We start from the raw sequence: 19,939 nt of genomic DNA on the forward strand, positions 1-19,939 counted from the left end.
TATATATTGAGAGGGAGAGAGGCTGACTTTCAGTTGGGCGGGAATTGTTCTGTATTCCAGAAGAATGTTCCATTCTTAGACCTGGGTAAGAGGAACCCCTGCTTTAGGAGATTCTGTCCTGGCCATGAGCCAGCCATGCCCTTCCCATGGAGTGAGATGTCTGCAGGGTGAAGGACACAGGGCCAAGGACATCTTTCCACCCAATGCTTGTGGGTGTGTGCTTCCTCAGGAGTTCTTGACCTCAGAAATTCTTCTGAAGCAACTTTGAATGCACTTCTGGGTGCAGAATGGACTGCTTCCTGGGTCCCTCCTCCTGAGAGCCGGCAGCACTGTTGATGGGATGTCCTTAGGCCAAGGCAGGTCTGTGTGCAGGTGTGCAGATGGAGCTTGGATCTGCAGGCCAAAGTTCTGGACAGTCAGAGATAGGATGCGAAGCATCGAGGAGGCCACTCTTGCCATGATGCCATCTTGCGAAGAGTCCAAGAATTCAAAATTCAAACCTGGTAGAGGGTAGAACATTCTTTATTGAATCATTTGCTGTTTTGATTTATAACTTTATAAAAAAGCTATTTTTTATAGACCTTAAAGACATTATATTCCAGGACATACAGCCATTGTGACCAGCTAAGAGTTCGTGGGGCACTCACTTAATTCTCCCATCTGTAAATGGAGGGCTGGCTAGAATATTGGTTTCCAGATTTACCTAATCATTAGAGTTACTAGAGACTTTTAAAAATGTTCCTGATTCCCAGGTTCCCCCTGCCTAGCGATGGCGTTTCAGTAGGACTGGGTAAGAGCTGGTAATGGTTATGTTTTCAGTGCTCCACAGGGATATTGATGATCAGTAATGGCTACTCCGCTAGATGGACTTCAGTGTCTTTCGCTTGCTATTTATTTATTTATTTATTTATTTACTTACTTACTTTTTTGAGACGGAGTTTCGCTCTTTCATCTAGGCTGGAGTGAAGTGGTGTGATCTTGACTCACTGCAACCTCCGCCCCCCAGATTCAAGCGATTCTTCTGCCTCAGCCTCCCAAGTAGCTGGGATTACAGGCATGCGCCACCATGCCTGGCTAATTTTTGTATTTTTAGTAGAGGTGGGGTTTCGCTATCTTGGCCAGGCTGGTCTTGAACTCCTGACCTCAGGTGATCCACCTACCTCAGCCTCCCAAAGTGCTGGGATTACAGGTGTGAGCCACCACACCCGGTTTCTCTTTTTATTTAATCTTCACTTCAAAGATCCTTTTTTAGTATGTGTAGAAATCAGGGGCTAGTGTTCATCTGAAGAGATTTTGTATAATAGGCATCTGTTTGAATTTATTTTTTAATTTTTTGGAGACAAGGTCTTGCTCTGTTGCCTAGACTGGAGAGCAGTGGTGCAGTCATAACCTTGACCTCCTGGGCTCAAGTCATCCACCTGCCTCAGCCTTCTGAGTAGCTGGAACTACAGACACCCACCACCATGCTCAGCTAATTTTTAAAAATGTTTTTACAGACCGGGTTTTACTATGTTACCCAGGCTGGTCTTGACCTCCTGGCTTCAAGCAGGCCTCTCACTTTGTCTCTGGAGTAGCTGGGATGACAGGCGCGTGCTCCCACACCCAGCAACTCAATATCTTTTACAATCTGTGCTTTGCCAAGTTGGCGTACACACTAACACAGAGAGGCAGTTTACACAGAAAGTTCATTACCTTGACTCTGCGCTGTGTTGTCAGGTTCTAAGTGTGAGTGAATGTTAAGATAGGAAGAAAAGAGCTAGCAGATAGATGGATGTGTGTCTGAAAGAAAGGGGAGGTCGGCTGGCAAATGGCCAGGAGCTGTGTGCAGTGGGGAGCCCATGGGAACTCGATATGGGTTAAGGCTGGTCCCCTCTGCGTCCACGGAAATTCCACCAAGTAGCTGGTGCCTTCTGCATTCAAGGTGTTTGTTGTTAAAGAGGAGAAAATCTTTCAGACATGTACAGGGTATTTTCTGAAGACACAGGTATTCAGTCAATGGTATTCTAATTCTGGAGATATAGGAATACGCCAAAGAAAGAAACCCCAGATAATGACAGATCATGTTTTTGTTTTTTGTTTTTCTTTCCTCTGGCAGTCCCCCTTTTCTTTAGAAACAAAAAAAAATGTTGGTGAAAAGAATAATGAAGTTGACATGTTGCAGGATACGTTTTGCCATCATCACCTCTGAAGAGCTCCTAACTCCAACTCATTCTCCAAGGAAATCTCGACATTTACACTCTGGTCAAATGGACTTTCTCCACTTGTTCATGATGAAACAAAAATGTATATCAACTTTTCACTTGGGAAATTAAAAGTGGAGTAAAGTGAAGTTCCAAGTTTCAAGTCACCCCATGAGTGGGAGCGAGAGGGTCAGGACTCCAAGCAGGGTTTCCCAGGAACGATTTCACCGTGTTCAACTTCAGCGTCTCTGCAAGAGAAAACACCGCCTTTAGTTTTTCTGGAGCTGAAGTTTTACACTTGGCATATTACTTTTTAGGTCCTTTAGGATAAAACCCGCACAGGTGACCTTGGTGACAAAGCCCCTCACAGTAGTCCCTCCTCTACCCTTGGAGGGGCTGCCGACCACGTGAGTGTTCTGTTTGGCTGCAGTGCCCTCATGCTTCTCTGCCCTTGCTGATGTGGTTCCCTCTCTCTGACATGCTCTTTTCCTTTGCCTTCCTGCGCAGGGCTCACCAGCCCAGACTGGAGCGCAGATTGATTCTGGGGAGCAGCCCGACCAGCGTGCCCGGGGCAGGGTCAGATGCCAGGGCAGGGCTGTGCCCGCATAGCCCTGTGTCTGGCTCTCTGGCAGGACATTGGTCGTGCTGTGTCATGATGTTTACGTACACCTCTGTCTTCTCACACTGGCCTGGGAGCCACCTGGTTTCAGGGACTGTGTTTTATCTATCTTCAGGGCCCTGCTGCCTAGCCTCATGCCTGGCACTCCTGGGTCCCTTCTCTGTGTTTTATGAAGCCTAGGTTTGTGGGTTTTATGTGAGGTGTCTGCACACAACGTGCCGCGATGCCGTTCCAGGGTCCCTCATGTGCAGTGGACGTGGCAAAAGGGCAGTGGGGACCATAACAGACTGTGCCTCCCTGTCCCTCCCCTGCCCACTCCACCCGCCCCAATCTGCAGCGCAGCTGGAGCATCCTTGTGCCGCGTTCTCTTGTGATGTCCTGACGGCTGTTGTATTAAGCAGAGCTTTCATGTGTTTATTTATTATCAAAAACATTAGCTCTGCAGACACAGTCCACCAGCAGCATCATCCCTCACTCTACAAGGATAAAAAGAGGAAAAAGGATGCATGGGGAAAAAACCCATCAGGGGGTTCATCTCGCCCCACACCCTTACTGCAGGGTTCCACACCCTTACTGCAGGGTTCCACACCTGCCAGTCTTCCTCCCCCAGATTCGAGTTCGCTTCCCCTAAGGCTCCCTGGATTAAGCTTCACACATCCCCACGGGGCTTCATGAGACTGGGAATGAATCTGGAAACAGGCTTTTGCCGGCTTTTTAGGATTTACGGCACTTTGCTCCCACCTCCTCCTTCCTCCCCCTGTTTCTTTACCCCTCCACTGTTTTCAGCGTCCTCCCCCTGAGACAAATCATTCTGCCAGGTTCTCTGCCTGCCTAGTGAACTAAACAGTAACGGCTTTGCCCCCCAAGCCCCACCTCTGATGAAATAGCAACTCAAACACTGTGGGTCCAGCAACTGTGGGACTTTAAACTGGGCTTAAGGAAGGTGGCCAGACATTTATGCCTACATACAGACAGGTGTGTGTATGCGCACATCTCCGCCTTTGGCCCACTGTTGGCTTCTTCCTGATTTTAACACAACTTTTAATTTTATTTTATTCATGTTTTTGAAATGGAGTCTCACTCTGTCACTCAGGCTGGAGTGCAGTGGTGCAGTCATGGTTCATTGCGGCCTCAACTTCCCAATCTCAGGAGATCCTCCCACCTTAGCCTCCTGGGTAGCTGGGACCACAGGCACGTGCCACCACACCCAGCTAATTTTTGTATTTTTTTTTTCTTTTTGGAGAGATGGGATTTCACCATGTTGTCCAGGCTGGTCTCAAACTCCTGGGTTCAAGTGATCCTCCCGCCTTGGCCTCGCAAAGTGCTGGGATTACAGGCGTGAGCCATACTGCCTGGACAACTTCTTTTTTGTTTTTAAAGAAACTGTAAAGAGGCCAAAGATTTAGGACAAAGGAGCTCATTACCATCTTTGGAAATAACTTTTTTTTTTTTTTGAGACGGAGTCCCGTTCTGTCGCCCAGGCTGGAGTGCAGTGGCGCGATCTCGGCTCACTGCAAGCCACCTGCCCTGGGTTCACGCCATTCTCCTGCCTCAGCCTCCCAAGTAGCTGGGACTCCAGGCGCCCGCCACCACGCCCCGCTAATTTTTTTGTATTTTCAGTAGAGATGGGGTTTCACTGTGTTAGCCAGGATGGCCTCCATCTCCTGACCTCATGATCCGCCTGCCTCGGCCTCCCAAAGTGCTGGGATTACAGGCGTGACCACCGCGGCCGGAAATAACTTTTTGAGGGAAGATCTTCTCTTTGTATTTGAAAATGTGTCAGTAATAGTCTTTACTAGTTGGAGTGGGGAAGAAAGCTTTTAATTTCACTTTTGAATTGTTGATTACACTGATTCCCTCCACTCCCTTGCCCCCATCTTTATTCTGTTTTTTGTTTGTTTGTTTATTTTTCTTCACTTTTTAGTGGGAGAGTCTTCTTTAAAAACAAATTCCCTAGGGCTGGGCGCTGTGGCTCACGCCTGCCATCCTAGCACTTTGGGAGGCAGAGATGGGCGGATCACAAGGTCAGGAGATCAAGACCATCCTGGCTAACACGGTGAAACCCCGTCACTACTAAAAATACACACACACAAAAAAATTAGCCGGGCGTGGTGGCAGGCGCCTGTAGTCCCAGCTACTTGGGAGGCTGAGGCAGGGGAATGGTGTGACCCCAGGAGGCGGAGCTTGCAGTGAGCGGAGATTGCACCACTGCACTCCAGCCTGGGCGACAGAGCGAGACTCCATCTCGAAAAAAAAAAAAGAAAGAAAGAAAACTAAGTGAATAGTAACGAGTTTATTAGCCACAACCTATTTGTAATGTCATTCCTGAGAATTTGCAAATAGCCCTGGAGGTTACACTGGGAAGTTTCTTGAGTTGACATCCTTGATCATAGTCTTTTATTAGCAGGATATAATAAAACTATAAGCTCAGACCACCTTAGCATTTAACAATGATCTATCATAAAACTGCAATTTGGAGAGGTGGATGTGTATTACACACCCCTCGTTTAAAAAAAATCAACAAAGCAAAACATGCTGCTCCTTTTAATTGTGACTCATCTCAGTTATGAAGAAATTAATTCTTAAGAAAGAATACGGTGTCTTAGTTCGTTTTCTATAACTTATAACAAAATAGCTGAAACTGGGTAGTTTATAAAGAACCTTTTCTTTATTTCTTACAGTTGTGGAGGCTGGGAAGTCCAAGGTGGAGGGGCTGCGTCTAGTGAGAACCTTCTTGCTGTGGGGAACTCTTTCTGCAGAGTCCTGAGGCATTGTGGGGCATCACATGGCTGGGGGGCTGAGCATGCTCATGTGCTAGCTTACGTCTCCCTTCCTCTTAAAAAACCACCAGCCCACTCCTGTGATGACCCATTAATCCACAAATGGGTTAATCTATTCATAAGGGCAGAACCCTTGTGATTCAGTCACCTCTAAAAGGCCCCACCTCCCAATACTGCCACATTAGAGATTGCATTTCAGTGTGAGTTTTGGAGGAAACAAATATTCAAACCATAGCACAGAGTTGTCCTTATTATGCACACTGATAGAGATGATCAGAAAATAAGAAATTATGTTTAAAAACACACATACAATGAACCACAAACACCCTAATTCATTCCCAACATATGAGTGCTTGAAAGATGTTTTCTTCCATTGGAATGTGCCTGGTTATCTGAAGCCTGAGTGTGACCTGAGCCAACCATGTGACAACGTTAATTACTGATGTGCAAAAATTAAAGAACACTCAATTCTGCACCATCATCTCTGAATGTGGGCACTTTCCCAGAATGATGAGGAACATTATACAGTATGAGTTCAATCCCCCTAAGCCTGACAGTGAACTGATATTAGATGGTTGTTCAAAACAGACTTCCCTCTCTGTTTTTCATCTTACTATTTTCATCTCATCTTTTTCTTTTACAATTGGCTTCCCACTTTCTAAATAAATGTTGCCATACCCCAGTAGCTTTAGTGCAATGCCTAGGATCATTTTGGCCTGTGTTCCTGATGCTTCATTATCTCGTTTGAATGAAAGAGCAGCACTGGGTCCTCCAATTTCAGTAGGTGCTATTCAGGGCACCTGTTGGCTTGACATGGTCATGGGTTTGAGTTGTGAAATATGGACCCTTCCATGTGGGTATCAGCACAGAGAAAGCACAGGACATTAGTGGTAGGAAAGAAAAAAGAAACAATACCTTTCCCCTAGATTCCAGTGCATTATTTTGGTTCCCTTCCACTTACTTATCCTCATATAAATGCAAGTGTTCAGAGCTAGAAGCCTCGAAGATGCTTCCTGAATTCAAGCCCAGCGTCTTCAATCTGGGGCACAGAGTATGTGAAGGAAGCTGCGGGATACACCCCAGCAGTTCTGTGTCATTAACAGTATTTCATACAGGAATAGCTTCTAAATTCACGTTGTAAGCATCCACATGAATCTGAAACAAGCTTTCTGAGATTTCCCTTTCTAAGGTGATTTGGTGTATGTGAATTCTCACATCAGTGAAGCTAGGAAATCCAAGCTACAAGAGTTAATCTCTGTTTCAAGACGGGTAAACACCTTAATGTTTTCCGAGACTCCTGGTGCTTATTTTCATGTTTAAAATGCCCACAGAAATATATATTACCCTTTGACAAAAAGTTACCAAAAGATTCAAAGAAGGAAATGACAGTATTCCTTTAAATGTGTTAGTGTTTCAAAGTCTTGCTAAGAAATAGTAGAAGAAATATTACTAATACTACTTGCTAAGAAATATTAGTTGCTAATACTATTATACTTGCTAAGAAATGTTATTTTTTTCCATATTCTTATCCTGAGAGGAGTAATGGGTTGGCCATGTAGCCTTAAATCTTTATCCTTAGGACACCCTGGATCTTAACCTTTAAAAATCAGACTTATTATCAAATAAATGTATTCAGCCTAGATAAATTTAAAATGGGCACGGAAGCCATGAAGTTATCAACTCTGAAGTATCTAAAGTTGAATCCTTTCCCATGACCTAAGATTCTCAGTAATTTAGTAATAAATGACTTACCAGTGGTTCTCAAACTTGGCTGCACGTTTGAATCACTGGAGAAACTATGAAGAACTTGTTACGCCTAGGCCACGCCGCAGGCCAGTCAAATCATAATCTCCAAAAATGTTCCAGTTATTAGTACATTTGGAACTCCTCAGATAATTCTAGCACGTATCTGAGCTTGAGACCCATTGGATTAGGCCGTTCCTGCATTGCTATACAGAAATACCTGAGCCTGGGTAATTTATAGGAAAAGAGGTTTAATTGGCTCACAGTTCTGCAGGCTGTACAGGAAGCATAGTGCTGGCATCTGCTCGGCTTTTAGGGAGACCTCAGGAAACTTACACTCATGATGGAAGGCAAAGGGGGAGCAGGCATGTCACATGGTGAAAGCAGGATCGAGAGAGAGTGGGAGGGGGAGGTGCCACACAAGAAGCCACTGTCGCAAAGACAGCACCAAGCCATGAGGGATCCACCCCCATGACTTGAACACTGCCCTCTAGACCCCATGTTCAAGCATTGAGGATTGAAATTCAAGATGAGATTTGGGCAAGAAAAACTATCCAAACCGTATCACCCATTCACTGGTAACTTCTCATGGATGGTAACAGAAATAGGAAAGAAATACACAGTCAAATCTTAGAACCTTTTTTCATTCTGGTGTGTAGCTTTGGAATGTCTGGAGTCTGTAAGACTTTTGGAAGGTGAGAATTAATTGTTCATTCATTCATTCATTCTTCCATAAACATTCCTTGAGTGTTGATATGTGCTGGATTTTTTACACTGGATTTTTCACACTGAACTGGACCTAACTTATTTCTCCTTTGGTCGAAAGACCACCAGGCCTCAGCTGGACCTCTAGAGCCATTCTAGACAAGAGCAAATCACTTGGGCGTTTCTGTATTAGTCCAGGCATTGTGGATGCTGATGTGGGAGAAGGAAAAGTGGGTCTTTTCTGTGTAAACAACTTCATGTCTCAAGAAAATTCTGTTCTGTGTCCAGCTGACAAACTTGTCTGTGCAGATAAAGAACCTATTGATGCACAAGTTGTCACCAGGCTTCTGTGTAGCAAGGACTATTCCAGAGAACACTGAATATGGACTTAGAGTCAAAGTTGATGGTTCTCATAGATACCTTAATGCACTTTGCCTCATTATAAGTTTAGATTCATTGATTGTTAGAGTTGGAAAAGACCTTGGGGACTTTCTGGTCTGGCTGGTTGATTTCTAGACAAGGAAACTGAGACCCAGGAAGGGGATGTGACCAGAACGTGGTCATAGTGTCAGAGATAGAACCAGCTCGTTGATGCCCCTCCTGTGGGACCATTACAGGCTCTAGCACTGCATCCCTACACATATGAGTGCTAGCTATGCCCCCACAGTGGGTACCCTGCATTGTACTAAGGAGGCCTGGGGTGCTGTTAAGAAAATACCTTCAGGACCAGCCTGGGTAACATGGTGAAATCCCATCTCTACAAAAATATGCCAAAATTAGCTGGGTGTGGTGGCACATGCCTGTGGTCCTAGCTACTTGGGAGACTGAGGTGGGAGGATCACTTGAGCCTGGGAGGCAGAGGTTGCAGTGAACTGAAACCACACCACTGCGCTCCAGCCTGGGTGACGGAGTGAGAGACCCTGTTTCAAAAAAAAAGAAAAAAGAAAAAACCGCCATTTGTACACAAGGGTTTTTATTGTCATTTGTTTGTTTGTTTATAAGGATTCGAGGAAAAACTCATTTCACAATCAGTATCAACATGTAGTACTTAATCTTTAAAAAACAACAACAAAACTAGCTTACAGACTTAAGAGCTTAGTTGATTTAGGTATCATAGTCTTGGCTCCTTAGTTGCCCATTGAGTATAGCTCCATCTTCTGGCAGCAAAGAGAGGTGATTTGAAGCTTAGGATTTTGAATTCTGCTCATTTCTTGAAGTGGCCTATGATCTACAACACAAGATCTCTAACTATACAGTAATATGTTACATATGTGTGTGTATATATACTTTTTTAACATAAACACATATATATATACACGTGGATAGATAAATAACAAGATGACATATTTTGGTGTTCATTTTACAAATGAGAAATCAAATCAGAAAGTATTTAACGACTTGTTCAAAGTCTTGCAGTTAGATGTATGAGAGCTAAGACGCAAGCTAATCTCTTGATTGCTTGTGCAATTCCACTAATCAGTATGCATTTCTTTTTGTGTGCACCTTTATGGATATATTTTGGTAAACTTGGTGAACTTGGTTAATGATTTTCATCAAGAACTTTTTAAAAGCACCTTTCTGGCCAGGCACGGTGGCTCATGCCTGTAATCCCAGCACTTTGGGAGGCTGAGGCAGGCTGATCACGAGGTCAAGAGATCGAGACCATCCTGGTCAACATGGTGAAACCCCGTCTCTACTAAAAATACAAAAATTAGCTGAGTGTGGTGGCGCGTGCCTGTAGTTCCAGCTACTCGGGAGGCTGAGGCAGGAGAATCGCTTGAACCCGGGAGGCTGAGGTTGCATTGAGCTGAGATTGTGCCACTGCACTCCAGCCTAGTGACGGAGCGAGACTCTGTCTCATAAAAATAAATAAATAAATAAAAACACCTTTCTGTAAAAGTTGGGCAATACAACAGTTTAGCAACTTGACTGTCCTTGGGTTCAGTGAGAGAATGAAGCCCTAAATCTTAAGACATTTATTGTCTACACTAAATTAACTTTCTCCTTTGCAACTAGAATGGTGCTGTCTTGGAGGACTGAGAAAGTAGTCACTTGAATCATTTTCTGTGTTCTGTGGTTCAGATGAAGAGCCCCAGTTGAGGAAAAACTGGAAAGTGAGAATCTTCTACTCTAGTACTTTCTGAAGTGTCTACTCACTGGTTTGATATGTATCCCTCTAGATGTTTTACTCTGCCTGTAAGATCATTTAAATATACACACACACATTTACATACAAACAGATACCTGGATACAATGCAGTACAGACGGCAAGGTGATCCAAGAACTGGGGTGGGCCAGGTGCGGTGGCTCACACCTGTAATCCCAGCACCTTGGGAGGCTGAGGCGGGCGGATCAACTGAGGCCAGGAGTTCGAGACAGCCTGACCAATGTGGTGAAACCCTGTCTCTACTAAAAATACAAAAATTAGCTGGGCATGGTGGCACGTGCCTGTAATCCTAGCTACTCGGGAGGCTGAGAGGAGAATTGCTTGAGCCCAGGAGGTGGAGGTTGCAGTGAGCCGAGATCGTGCCACTGCACTCCAGCCTGGGTGACAGAACGAGACTCTGTCTCAAAAAAAACAAAGAACTGGGGTGACCCAGAGGAAAGGTGATTGGTGCTGCAAGCTGTGAGAAACAGCAAAGGGTTCTCAGTGGAGGTGATAGAGAACTGAGTCTTAAAGGATGAGTATTTTCGTAAGAAGACAGGAGAGTGATGAGCACACTCAGAGATGAAGGTGTGCATGGCTGGGGAGGGCGGGGTGTGCGAGACCTGCCGGGGTTCAGTAAAATGTTGGTGTGGGGCAGGGTGGAAGATGATGTGGGATGGGCAAGTAAAGACCAAGTGATAGGGGAGCGGGGCAGGGAAGTGCTTGGGAAAGGGAAAGTCATGGTCCATGCCTAGTGCTCCACCCCCAGGCCTATGTGCACGAAACTAGGTAAGGATAGGCATTTCTGTTTTTGTGCCCAAATGTTGCCTTCCCCAAGACCACCCTGGCCCACCGTGTCCCCATCCTGTGCCTATAAAAACCCTGAGACCCTAGTGGGCACACACACAAATGGCTGGACATCAAGAGGAATGCACCGGCAGACCCACAGGCAGCAGAAGACACCATCAGGCCATTGACCAGCAGAAGGACGTGGAGTTTGGCTGGGGCAGTTGGAGGAGAGCCCAGCCGCTGGGCAGCATGACTCCAGGGGAAACCACCTTCCCACTCCATTCCCCTTCTGGCCTCCCCTTCCACCTCACCGAGAGCTACCACTCCATAAGAAACTTTGCACTTATTCTCCAAGCCCACGTGTGATCCGATTTTTCCGGTACACCAAGGCAAGAACCCCAGGATACAGAAAGCCCTCTGTCCTTGTGATAAGGCAGAGGGTCTAATAGAGCTGATTAACACAAGCTACTTACAGATGGCAAAACTAAAAGAGCACCCTGTAACACATGCCCACTGGGGCTTCGGGAGCTGTAAGCATTCACCCCAGATGCTGCTGTGGGTTCGGAGGCCCACAGCCTGCCCGTCTGCATGCTCCCCTAGGATTATCAACAGCTGGCACTGAGAACGTGAGCCAGTCCCCCTGTCGCACACCCTGCAAGTGGGATAAGGGAACTTTTCCCATTTCACAAGTAACAAGTGACTTGTAAGCCATGCCAGTTGTTTGAACTTTCTCCTGTACTACAGGGAGCCAGTGCTGGATTTCATGCTAAGAAGTTTTATCAGTTCTATATTTTGGAGAGATCACTCAGGAGACAGCACGGAAAATGCATAGGAAGAGAGTGAGACCAGAGGGAGTTGGGGAGAACAATTAAGTGATTATAAACTGTGAGTGATCATCTGTGAGATAGGAATAATAATGCCTACTTTATAAGGCTGTTGCAGAATGAAATAACACCCGCCAATGTGCCTGTTTATTAAAATGAAAGGTATTACTTTTAATATCATCTGGCCAATATTTCAGTGCTATCACTGTTCTTGTGACTGACAATATCCCAATTTTCTCAGCATTATTTCCCACACTGATTATAATGTGAGAAAACAAGAATTTGACCCTAGTAAGGAGGAAATGATTTTTTTTTCAGTTTCGAAAAAACATAAGCGTTTACTTAGATAAACGGGAGGGTTTGCCAAGACATCACAATATTCTTCAAGTACTTTTGAGGCAATTCCATGCCAGGGAACCACGCCTCTCTTTGTGTGTGAATAAAATTTCAGCTTTATGGGCTGGTTAGAGTGACAATGGTGGGTAGTGAAAGACCTGGTCCTCTATGGCCTTCGCTTGCAGAGAGAGGCCTTTCCCAGACTAGACTGTGAACCCGGAAGTGCCTGAAAAGCGGACCGGAAGCTGATTGCGGCTCGTTGACGTAACTTCCTCCTTGCACATTGCAGGGCAATCTGTGCCTTGCTATCCCCACCTCATCCTCTGTTATAATCAGTTTCACTCGTCTTTCCCTTCTGATTGTATTTTCTTACATCCCTTGTCTTCATCTGGCGTCCATAACCTAAGTAGGTCAATGCCCATTACTAGAGAATGGCAATAGCAAGGAAAGGCATTTTGTGGTCTTTTGCTTCCTCTGAATTACCTCATAATTGCTGCCAGGGATGCCCTGCAGATCAGTAAAGTGATCGAATGGAAAAAGTGAGAAATGCTGAACTTTTTTTCTCCTCTCTTTTGTGCTTTGCTTTTTCTTAAATTTTCCTCATTTGCCATGGAGTTAAAAATTTGTGGATCCTTGAACTGGGGAACATGAGGCTGGAGGGGAAGATGTTACTCTCACTCCACAGAAGCACGTGTAGTCAGTAGCAGGCTGACCCTTTGGGTCCTGATGTTCCCTTACAAAGCTTGGGGGCTTTGTAACGGGGCCTATTTGTACATTTGGTATCAGTTATTTTTTATGCATGAATTAATTTTAAAATGTTTTCTTGGCTTTTTCTGGAGTTTTCTTGCTTGGCTGTCAGTTACTATATGGACAGAAGTCTGCTTCAATGCCCATGTGCTGTTTTCCCATTCAAGTTGACTCTCTCTGCCTGGACCCACTTCCCTCTACCATTTCTGTGCATTATTGGAGATTATGGAGGCTTTCATGTAGGTTGCCATATAAACCATTTTCTCTCTGTATATAGATGTGTCAGCTCATGCTTACTTTGGGCCTGGTAAATGATAAGTGATGAAAATTAAGTTGAGTTTCTTTTTATCACCTGTAGTTGTTTTCAGTGACATTATTATGGCTTTGAATTACGCACATTTCAGGACATTTTGCTGTTTGAGAGTCAACATCCCTTATGGATGAAGATCCTCTTGGCCATACTTTGGAAAGAGTGTTGACCTCTGGGATTTCACTGTGCTAGTTGACAGAATCTCCATTTTCCATTTGCCTATAACTGACGTCTCTGCCTCTTTTCTCTGTTCAGTTGATTCTCTTTTTTGATGACACTAGCAGATATGGGCTAAGGAGAACCTCTTTCTAATTACTCTGGACTTCTCCCTATTCCTTCTGCTTTTCAACATGTCTTTTTCTGATTCTGTCTGACCCACTGGAATTTCATCTGTTAGGATGTTTACAACCGAGTATCTTGAGCACATCCACTAGATTCAAGATAATTCAACAAATCTCTGCACCCACAGAAGTGGATATTATATTGTTAATGATGGCATGAATACTTTGACTTTAGATGTTATAATTTTATAGAAGTAACTGAATTTATATGAGCTCTTGGATAGTCTCATAACTTAGTTAAGTTATAGCGTAATTGCTTTAACATGGGCTAGGGAGTGAGAATAGACATAGATTGAATCTCAGCAATGACAATTATGAGTTCTGTCATCTTGGAATACTTACCTAGCCTCATGGGATCTTAGTCTCCTTCCTTATTTTCTCTTCTTTTAAAAATTGAGAAAATAATACCTACTTCATAGGCTTGTTGTTAATGGTAAATGAAATAATTAAAAATACTTAGTGCAGTCTTAACACATAGTTAACAATAAATGGTATAATAAAACAGCAATGTAAGCAAGGCCTAACAAAAGTTATAAAATTAGCTCATCACTAGGTTTAGATCTGTGACATCCCAGGGGACTGAGGAAATTGCACTTATCCCAGAAGAGTCACAGCTGAAATGTTTGAGAAAACAATGTAAGAGAGGTTGTCAAAATTCCCAAACATATAAAGGGTAGAAGATGAGATCTATAGACTGGAAAGCTTGACTTCAATGCACAGCAAAATTCTGGAACAGAAAATTAAGCAGATGGTTTGTGATCATTTAGTAAAGACTGTAGTGGTTGCTAGGAGCTAACATGGGTTTACTAAGAACAAATCTTCCCGAACATCCCATTTCCCTTTTAAATAGTATTATGTGGTGTGTAGAGCTGAGGAATTCTACTTCTGCAAAGCATCTAATTGTCTCCTTATGGATGGGATGGTAAAACACAGGCTAGATGATAGTACTGCTAGGTTTGCAGCTAGAGAGCAATTGAAGCCAGCTGATTAACGTCATGGTTATCTTGATGCGGGTCTCTGGTGGAATACCATGGAGCTCTGACATGTAACCTTCCATTTAAAATTTTAATTAGGAATTTGAATGAAGACACATGGGATGGATATTTACCAAATACACAGATGGCCCAAAGTTGGGAGGGATAATAAGAGCAATAGATGAGTCAATCAACATTCAGAACACTGCTGATCATCTGAAACGCTGCATGGAATCCAGAATGATTGGATTTAATGAAGCTAAAGGTGAAGACATTAAGCTCTCACAATATCAACCCGAGTAAGAAAGGAGATTGTGGGTTGGGTTCAATGGCTCACGCCTGTAATCCCAGCACTTTGGGAGGCCGAGATGGGCGGATCACGAGGTCAGGGGATGGAGACCATCCTGACTAATGCGGTGAAACCCTGTCTCTACTAAAAATACAAAAAATCAGCCGGGCATGGTGGCGGGTGCCTGTGGTCCCAGCTACTAGGGAGGCTGAGGCAGGGGAATGGCATGAACCTGGGGGGCGGAGCTTGCAGTGAGCCGAGATTGCACCACTGCACTCCAGCCTCGGAGACAGAGCAACACTCTGCCTCAAAAAAAAAAAAAAAAAAAAAAAAAAGGAGATTGTGTTTGGTAGAACCTCAGATTAAAATGATCTGGTGATTTAATTGGCCCTAAACTGGATATTCAGTAATTAACTATGTGCCATGCTCTTTGTTTGGCACTGGGGTGACAGTAGTGAAACAGTCAAAAATCCCTCCCTACCTGGAGTTTATATTTTCTGTGTGCCAGTGGTTATGCATTGGCTCAAAACTACAACAATGAACTTGTTAGCTTTTATTGGTAGAAGTATAATATCCAGTTCATGTTGGTTACTAGTTCTCCTTTCCTTGTTTTTTTTGTTTGTTTGTTTTTGTTTTCGTTTTTGTTTTTGAGACAGAGTTTTGCTCTCGTTGCCCAGGCTGGAGTGCAATGGCACAATCTCAGTTCACTGCAACCTCCGCCTCGCAGGTTCAAATGATTGTCCTGCCTCAGCCTCTGAGTAGCTGGGATTACAGGCACATGCCGCCACGCCCAGCTGATTTTTGTCTTTTTAGTAGGAATGGGGTTTCACCATGTTGGCTAGGCTGGTCTGGAACTCCTGACCTCAAGTGACCTGTCCACCTCGGCCTCCCAAAGTGCTGGGATTACAGGCATGAGCCACCGTGCCCGGCCTCTACTTTACTATTTAATACCGTATTCATGATACTGTATTTTACCCTGGGATCAGTATTTCCAGATCTGAATGCTAGAGTCTGGACAAATGAGTGATGATAGAGCAATGAGAAGAATATAAACCGTATTGTAGGAAGACTGGTCAGCATTGAGAAGACTAAGCAGAGGCATTATATCCCTCAAATCTGTGCAGGATATATGGGAAGAAGGTGGAAGCTAGTTCTCTGGTGGTCCTAGGAGTCATTACTAATGACCAGGAGGCTGATTTCTGGTAAGTGTGAGACAGGCTGTCTGAGAAGCGTTCTAGCTCCAGCCACTGCATGAGTACCAGGAGGGCTGAGACTGCCTTTCTTGTGTCTCGTTCTCCACCAAATTCAGAGTACCTAGGACTGTGCCTGATACATGGCAGGCACCCAACAGATATTTATTGAATGAATAATGAAAAGAGGAAATTGAGCATGAAATGAGCCTTTGCATGGAATAGGCCCTCATTTGGTGCTTGTGCCCTACTCCTAAATGCATGGATAGTCATATGGCATTTTTTGAAAATAACTCATGCACTAAAATAATGTTAAAACTTTACGTTCAGATTTTGCACATTGTAAGGAATGTGAGGGTGGAATAAAGTACCTGAGAACAGATGTGGGAGGCCAGAATAATTTTTTTTAACCATGTTTGAACAGCTCCAAGTTAATTAAACCACTTTTCTTAAGAGACATTAAGAGGCCATTTTAGGATTTATTTGAAATTTCTCAAGTATGCTTATTCAAACATTATTCATTCCAGCTCAACTCCCAGCATCTTCTTGAGACCTTCTCCATAATTCTGACCCATTCAGGGCTCTGCTTTCTCTGAACTTAAAGGCAATTCTACAGAATTTAGCATTTGATTCTTTTCTAATTTCTTCCTGAGTTTCTCTGCCTAGATGATAAGCTTTTTGATAGCAAGACTTTATTTTTTATTTTTCTTTTCTTCCAGACACATAGCAGAAACGCAGCAAATGACAATTGCTTGATTGGTTGATGGAGAGATATTAATAAAGTGTCTTTCCAGTCACTGTGAAACTGCTATTTGGGATTGTCCTTGCTGTGTGCAACACTTCTCTGGAATGCTGCAATGGATTAAAAGCAGTTTCTAGTCAGCACTCATGTAAGACATAGCAGGTTAATAGGCTTTAATTCTCTATCCCGTGTATCAAAGGAGGGGAATGTAGTCCTAATTTATTGGGGTCCGCAATGATAGCTAGGCAAGTGCTTTGTGTTATTGTTGAATCTGAATGAATGACTGGACTCTGGGGCTCAGACAGCCTTCTTGACTCAACCTCCAAGGCAAGCCAGGGCTGCAGGTGCCAATCTCTAAACCCAATTTAGAGATTGAATGATGTAAGCAGAGTGATTAGATTTAGCATGTGAAAATACAGCATGCCCAGTTACCTCTGAATTTCAGATAAACAACCATGCAATACTTGGGACGTACTTAAACTACAAAAGTATTCACCGTTTTGCTACAGTTCAGATGTAATTGTGTGCCATGCATTTTCTCTGGCCACTCTTCATATAATCCCATTCCTCCTATTTCTCCAGAAATCTAGGCTCTTCATTAACTCTCAAATGAGCTGGACTAAAAGAAAATGTTTATGAGCATGTGATTGATTCCAATTGCAAATTAAAACAATTTTTCCAAAAAGGGAAAATCTACGTGATGCCTACTCTTTGTGGGCATATTCTTTTAGGTAGATCCAATAATGATAATGCCGTGATTTGTAGGATCTTGGTAGTCTCAAGTTAAGCTCTCTTGGTTTCCTTGGTGGCATAGTTTATTTGGTTCATATGCTGTATGGCTGGTAGTATCTTGCTCAGACCATGTAGAAACTGTGGCTGACAAATAATTAGACTCTATTCTTTGGAATCAGGTGGAAGGTGAATTTAGTATAATCTATTGTTTTAGCTCCTGCAAAACAACTGCATTAACTACTACAAGCTGTAGAATTCAAAGGAAAGCTTTACCAGTCTTTGTTAATTATCTTGTTCTCTTTCATCTCAAAAAGAAGATAATATTCTTGTTTGTTTTCCACCTTATAAACTTCTTTTGCGGGGAAGACATCACACATTTAGGAAAATGGTTTCCGTTTTTCCTAACTAAATAAGGTTTCTTGCTGTTTAGCGGCAACAGCCTTTCAATATCATTCATTCATTCAGCAAGCATTTATTAAGCAGATCTGTGCTAGGCACCAGGAGCAAACAAAATGAATAATGTAGTTCTAGCTTTCAAGAGGTTCACAAGAATCTGCGTGTTCTCTGCTTGTCTTTAAATGGTTCAGCAGTCATTTCAATGAGAGGCTTATGGTAAGAGCTAATTATCACCTTGAGTAATGAAATAATTTTTTTTCTGTCGCATGCTTTAAGAGCACATGCTTTAAGAGCAGAAACTGCTCTTAATGGATAGTGCCAACGGCTAGAATTCCGCTGTTTCCTTCTGCCCTGGTTCTTGAGTTAGAACTTGGTGTTTGGTTTTTTGTTCTTGCGATAGTTTACTGAGAATGATGATTTCCAATTTCATCCATGTCCCTACAAAGGACACGAACTCATCATTTTTTATGGCTGCATAGTATTGCATGGTGTATATGTGCCACATTTTCTTAATCCAGTCTATCATTGTTGGACATTTGGGTTGGTTCCAAGTCTTTGCTATTGTGAATAATGCCGCAATAAATATACGTGTGCATGTGTCTTTATAGCAGCATGATTTATAGTCCTTTGGGTATATACCCAGTATGAGATCACATGGACACAGGAAGGGGAACATCACACTCTGGGGACTGTTGTGGGGTGGGGGGAGGGGGGAGGGATAGCTTTGGGAGATATACCTAATGCTAGATGACGAGTTAGTGGGTGCAGTGCACCAGCATGGCACATGTGTACATATGTAACTAACCTGCACAATGTGCACATGTACCCTAAAACTTAAAGTATAATAAAAAAAAAAAAAAAGAACTTGGTTATTCAGAGTGCGGTCTGCAGATTGGCAGTACCGATATCTCCTGGGAGCTGGTTGGAAATGCAGCCTTCGAGGCCCCAAGCAAACCTGCTGACGCAGGGCCTGCAGTGGAGCCAGACCCCCAGGCGATTCATCTGCACGTTGAAGCTTGAGCAGCGCTGGTCTAACACAGTATTTCTCAAGCTCTAGTTTACACGTGTAGATTAGCTGAGCATCTTATTACAATACTGATTCCTGGGCTCTGCCCTCAACTTGCGTACTCTGTGCTTGTCGTGGGGCCTGATAATTTGCATTCCTACTAAGCTCTTTGTAGATGCTGGTGCTGCCTGTTTGAGAACCACACTTTGAGTAGCACTGATCTAGTTTGCTTGGGAAGCTGAAGTGACATTTGGTAGTGGGGTGGGGTGGGGGGACATGAACCCCAGTGAGGGAGTCAGGTTGGTTTTTTTTTCCTTACACTGGACCCATGGACATGCCAGAGAAACTGTTCCCTGGAACATATATATTCTCCAGTGTCTCACCAGGTCTCCCTGCTCCCTGACATATGCCTGTCATGGGGGATAGATTTGCATATAATTAAGTGGTCAGGCAAGTCCGTGATGGCCACTGGGAGACAACAGAAGAGGGAATAATTCTGCCCAGCGGCTCAGCCCTCTTGAGTTGGGCTCTACAGGATAATAGGTTTGGTCCATTTCTGGGATTCACATGAAGCAACAATAGTTAATCCACTCTTGCAAAACTGTAGGGTATTGAGCCTTAGGAACGAAGAGGAATGGAGATCGGGGAAGGACTGTTAGGAAATGGGTCTGGAAAAAGTTTGGGGACAACATTGTGAAGTCTGAAATCTTTTTGTTCAGGAGTTTGGATTCTGTTTTGTAACTTTTTGCTACAATGCTGTCTGTTTTGAAACATTTTCCTATCTAATTGTACTTACTATTTTGTGCGTCTATTTTTTTTTTCAGGATTAAGCATGAAAATATTGTTGCCCTGGAAGACATTTATGAAAGCCCAAATCACCTGTACTTGGTCATGCAGCTGTAAGTACCTTGTTTGATTGATGAGTTTTGAACCAACTTGCAAACTCCAATGTCTAAAGGGATCAGGTGGGAAAAGAAGTGATTGAAGTGGGCCAGGTAAGGCAGTAGGGAGCAGGGAGGCCTGTGGGATACTAGAGAGGCCTGTATCCAACTAAAGACGGTGGGCTGCACACAGGCGTCTACAGGCCTCC

General features: G+C 43.7%; 1 protein-coding gene across 8 annotated transcripts in view; it reads left to right on the forward strand.

The window, feature by feature from the left end:
- Window positions 1-19,939, forward strand: part of CAMK1D (calcium/calmodulin dependent protein kinase ID) — a 486,590-nt gene that overhangs the window by 299,323 nt on the left and 167,328 nt on the right. For all 8 annotated transcript variants that reach the window (XM_016962641.3, XM_016962637.4, XM_016962640.3 and 5 more), the window contains one exon: window positions 19,674-19,748. In XM_016962641.3, the coding sequence (XP_016818130.1) occupies window positions 19,674-19,748 (75 nt within the window). The remainder of the gene's footprint in view (window positions 1-19,673; window positions 19,749-19,939) is intronic.

This window comes from Pan troglodytes, chromosome 8 (genome assembly GCF_028858775.2).
Source record: "Pan troglodytes isolate AG18354 chromosome 8, NHGRI_mPanTro3-v2.0_pri, whole genome shotgun sequence".
NCBI lineage: Eukaryota > Metazoa > Chordata > Mammalia > Primates > Hominidae > Pan > Pan troglodytes.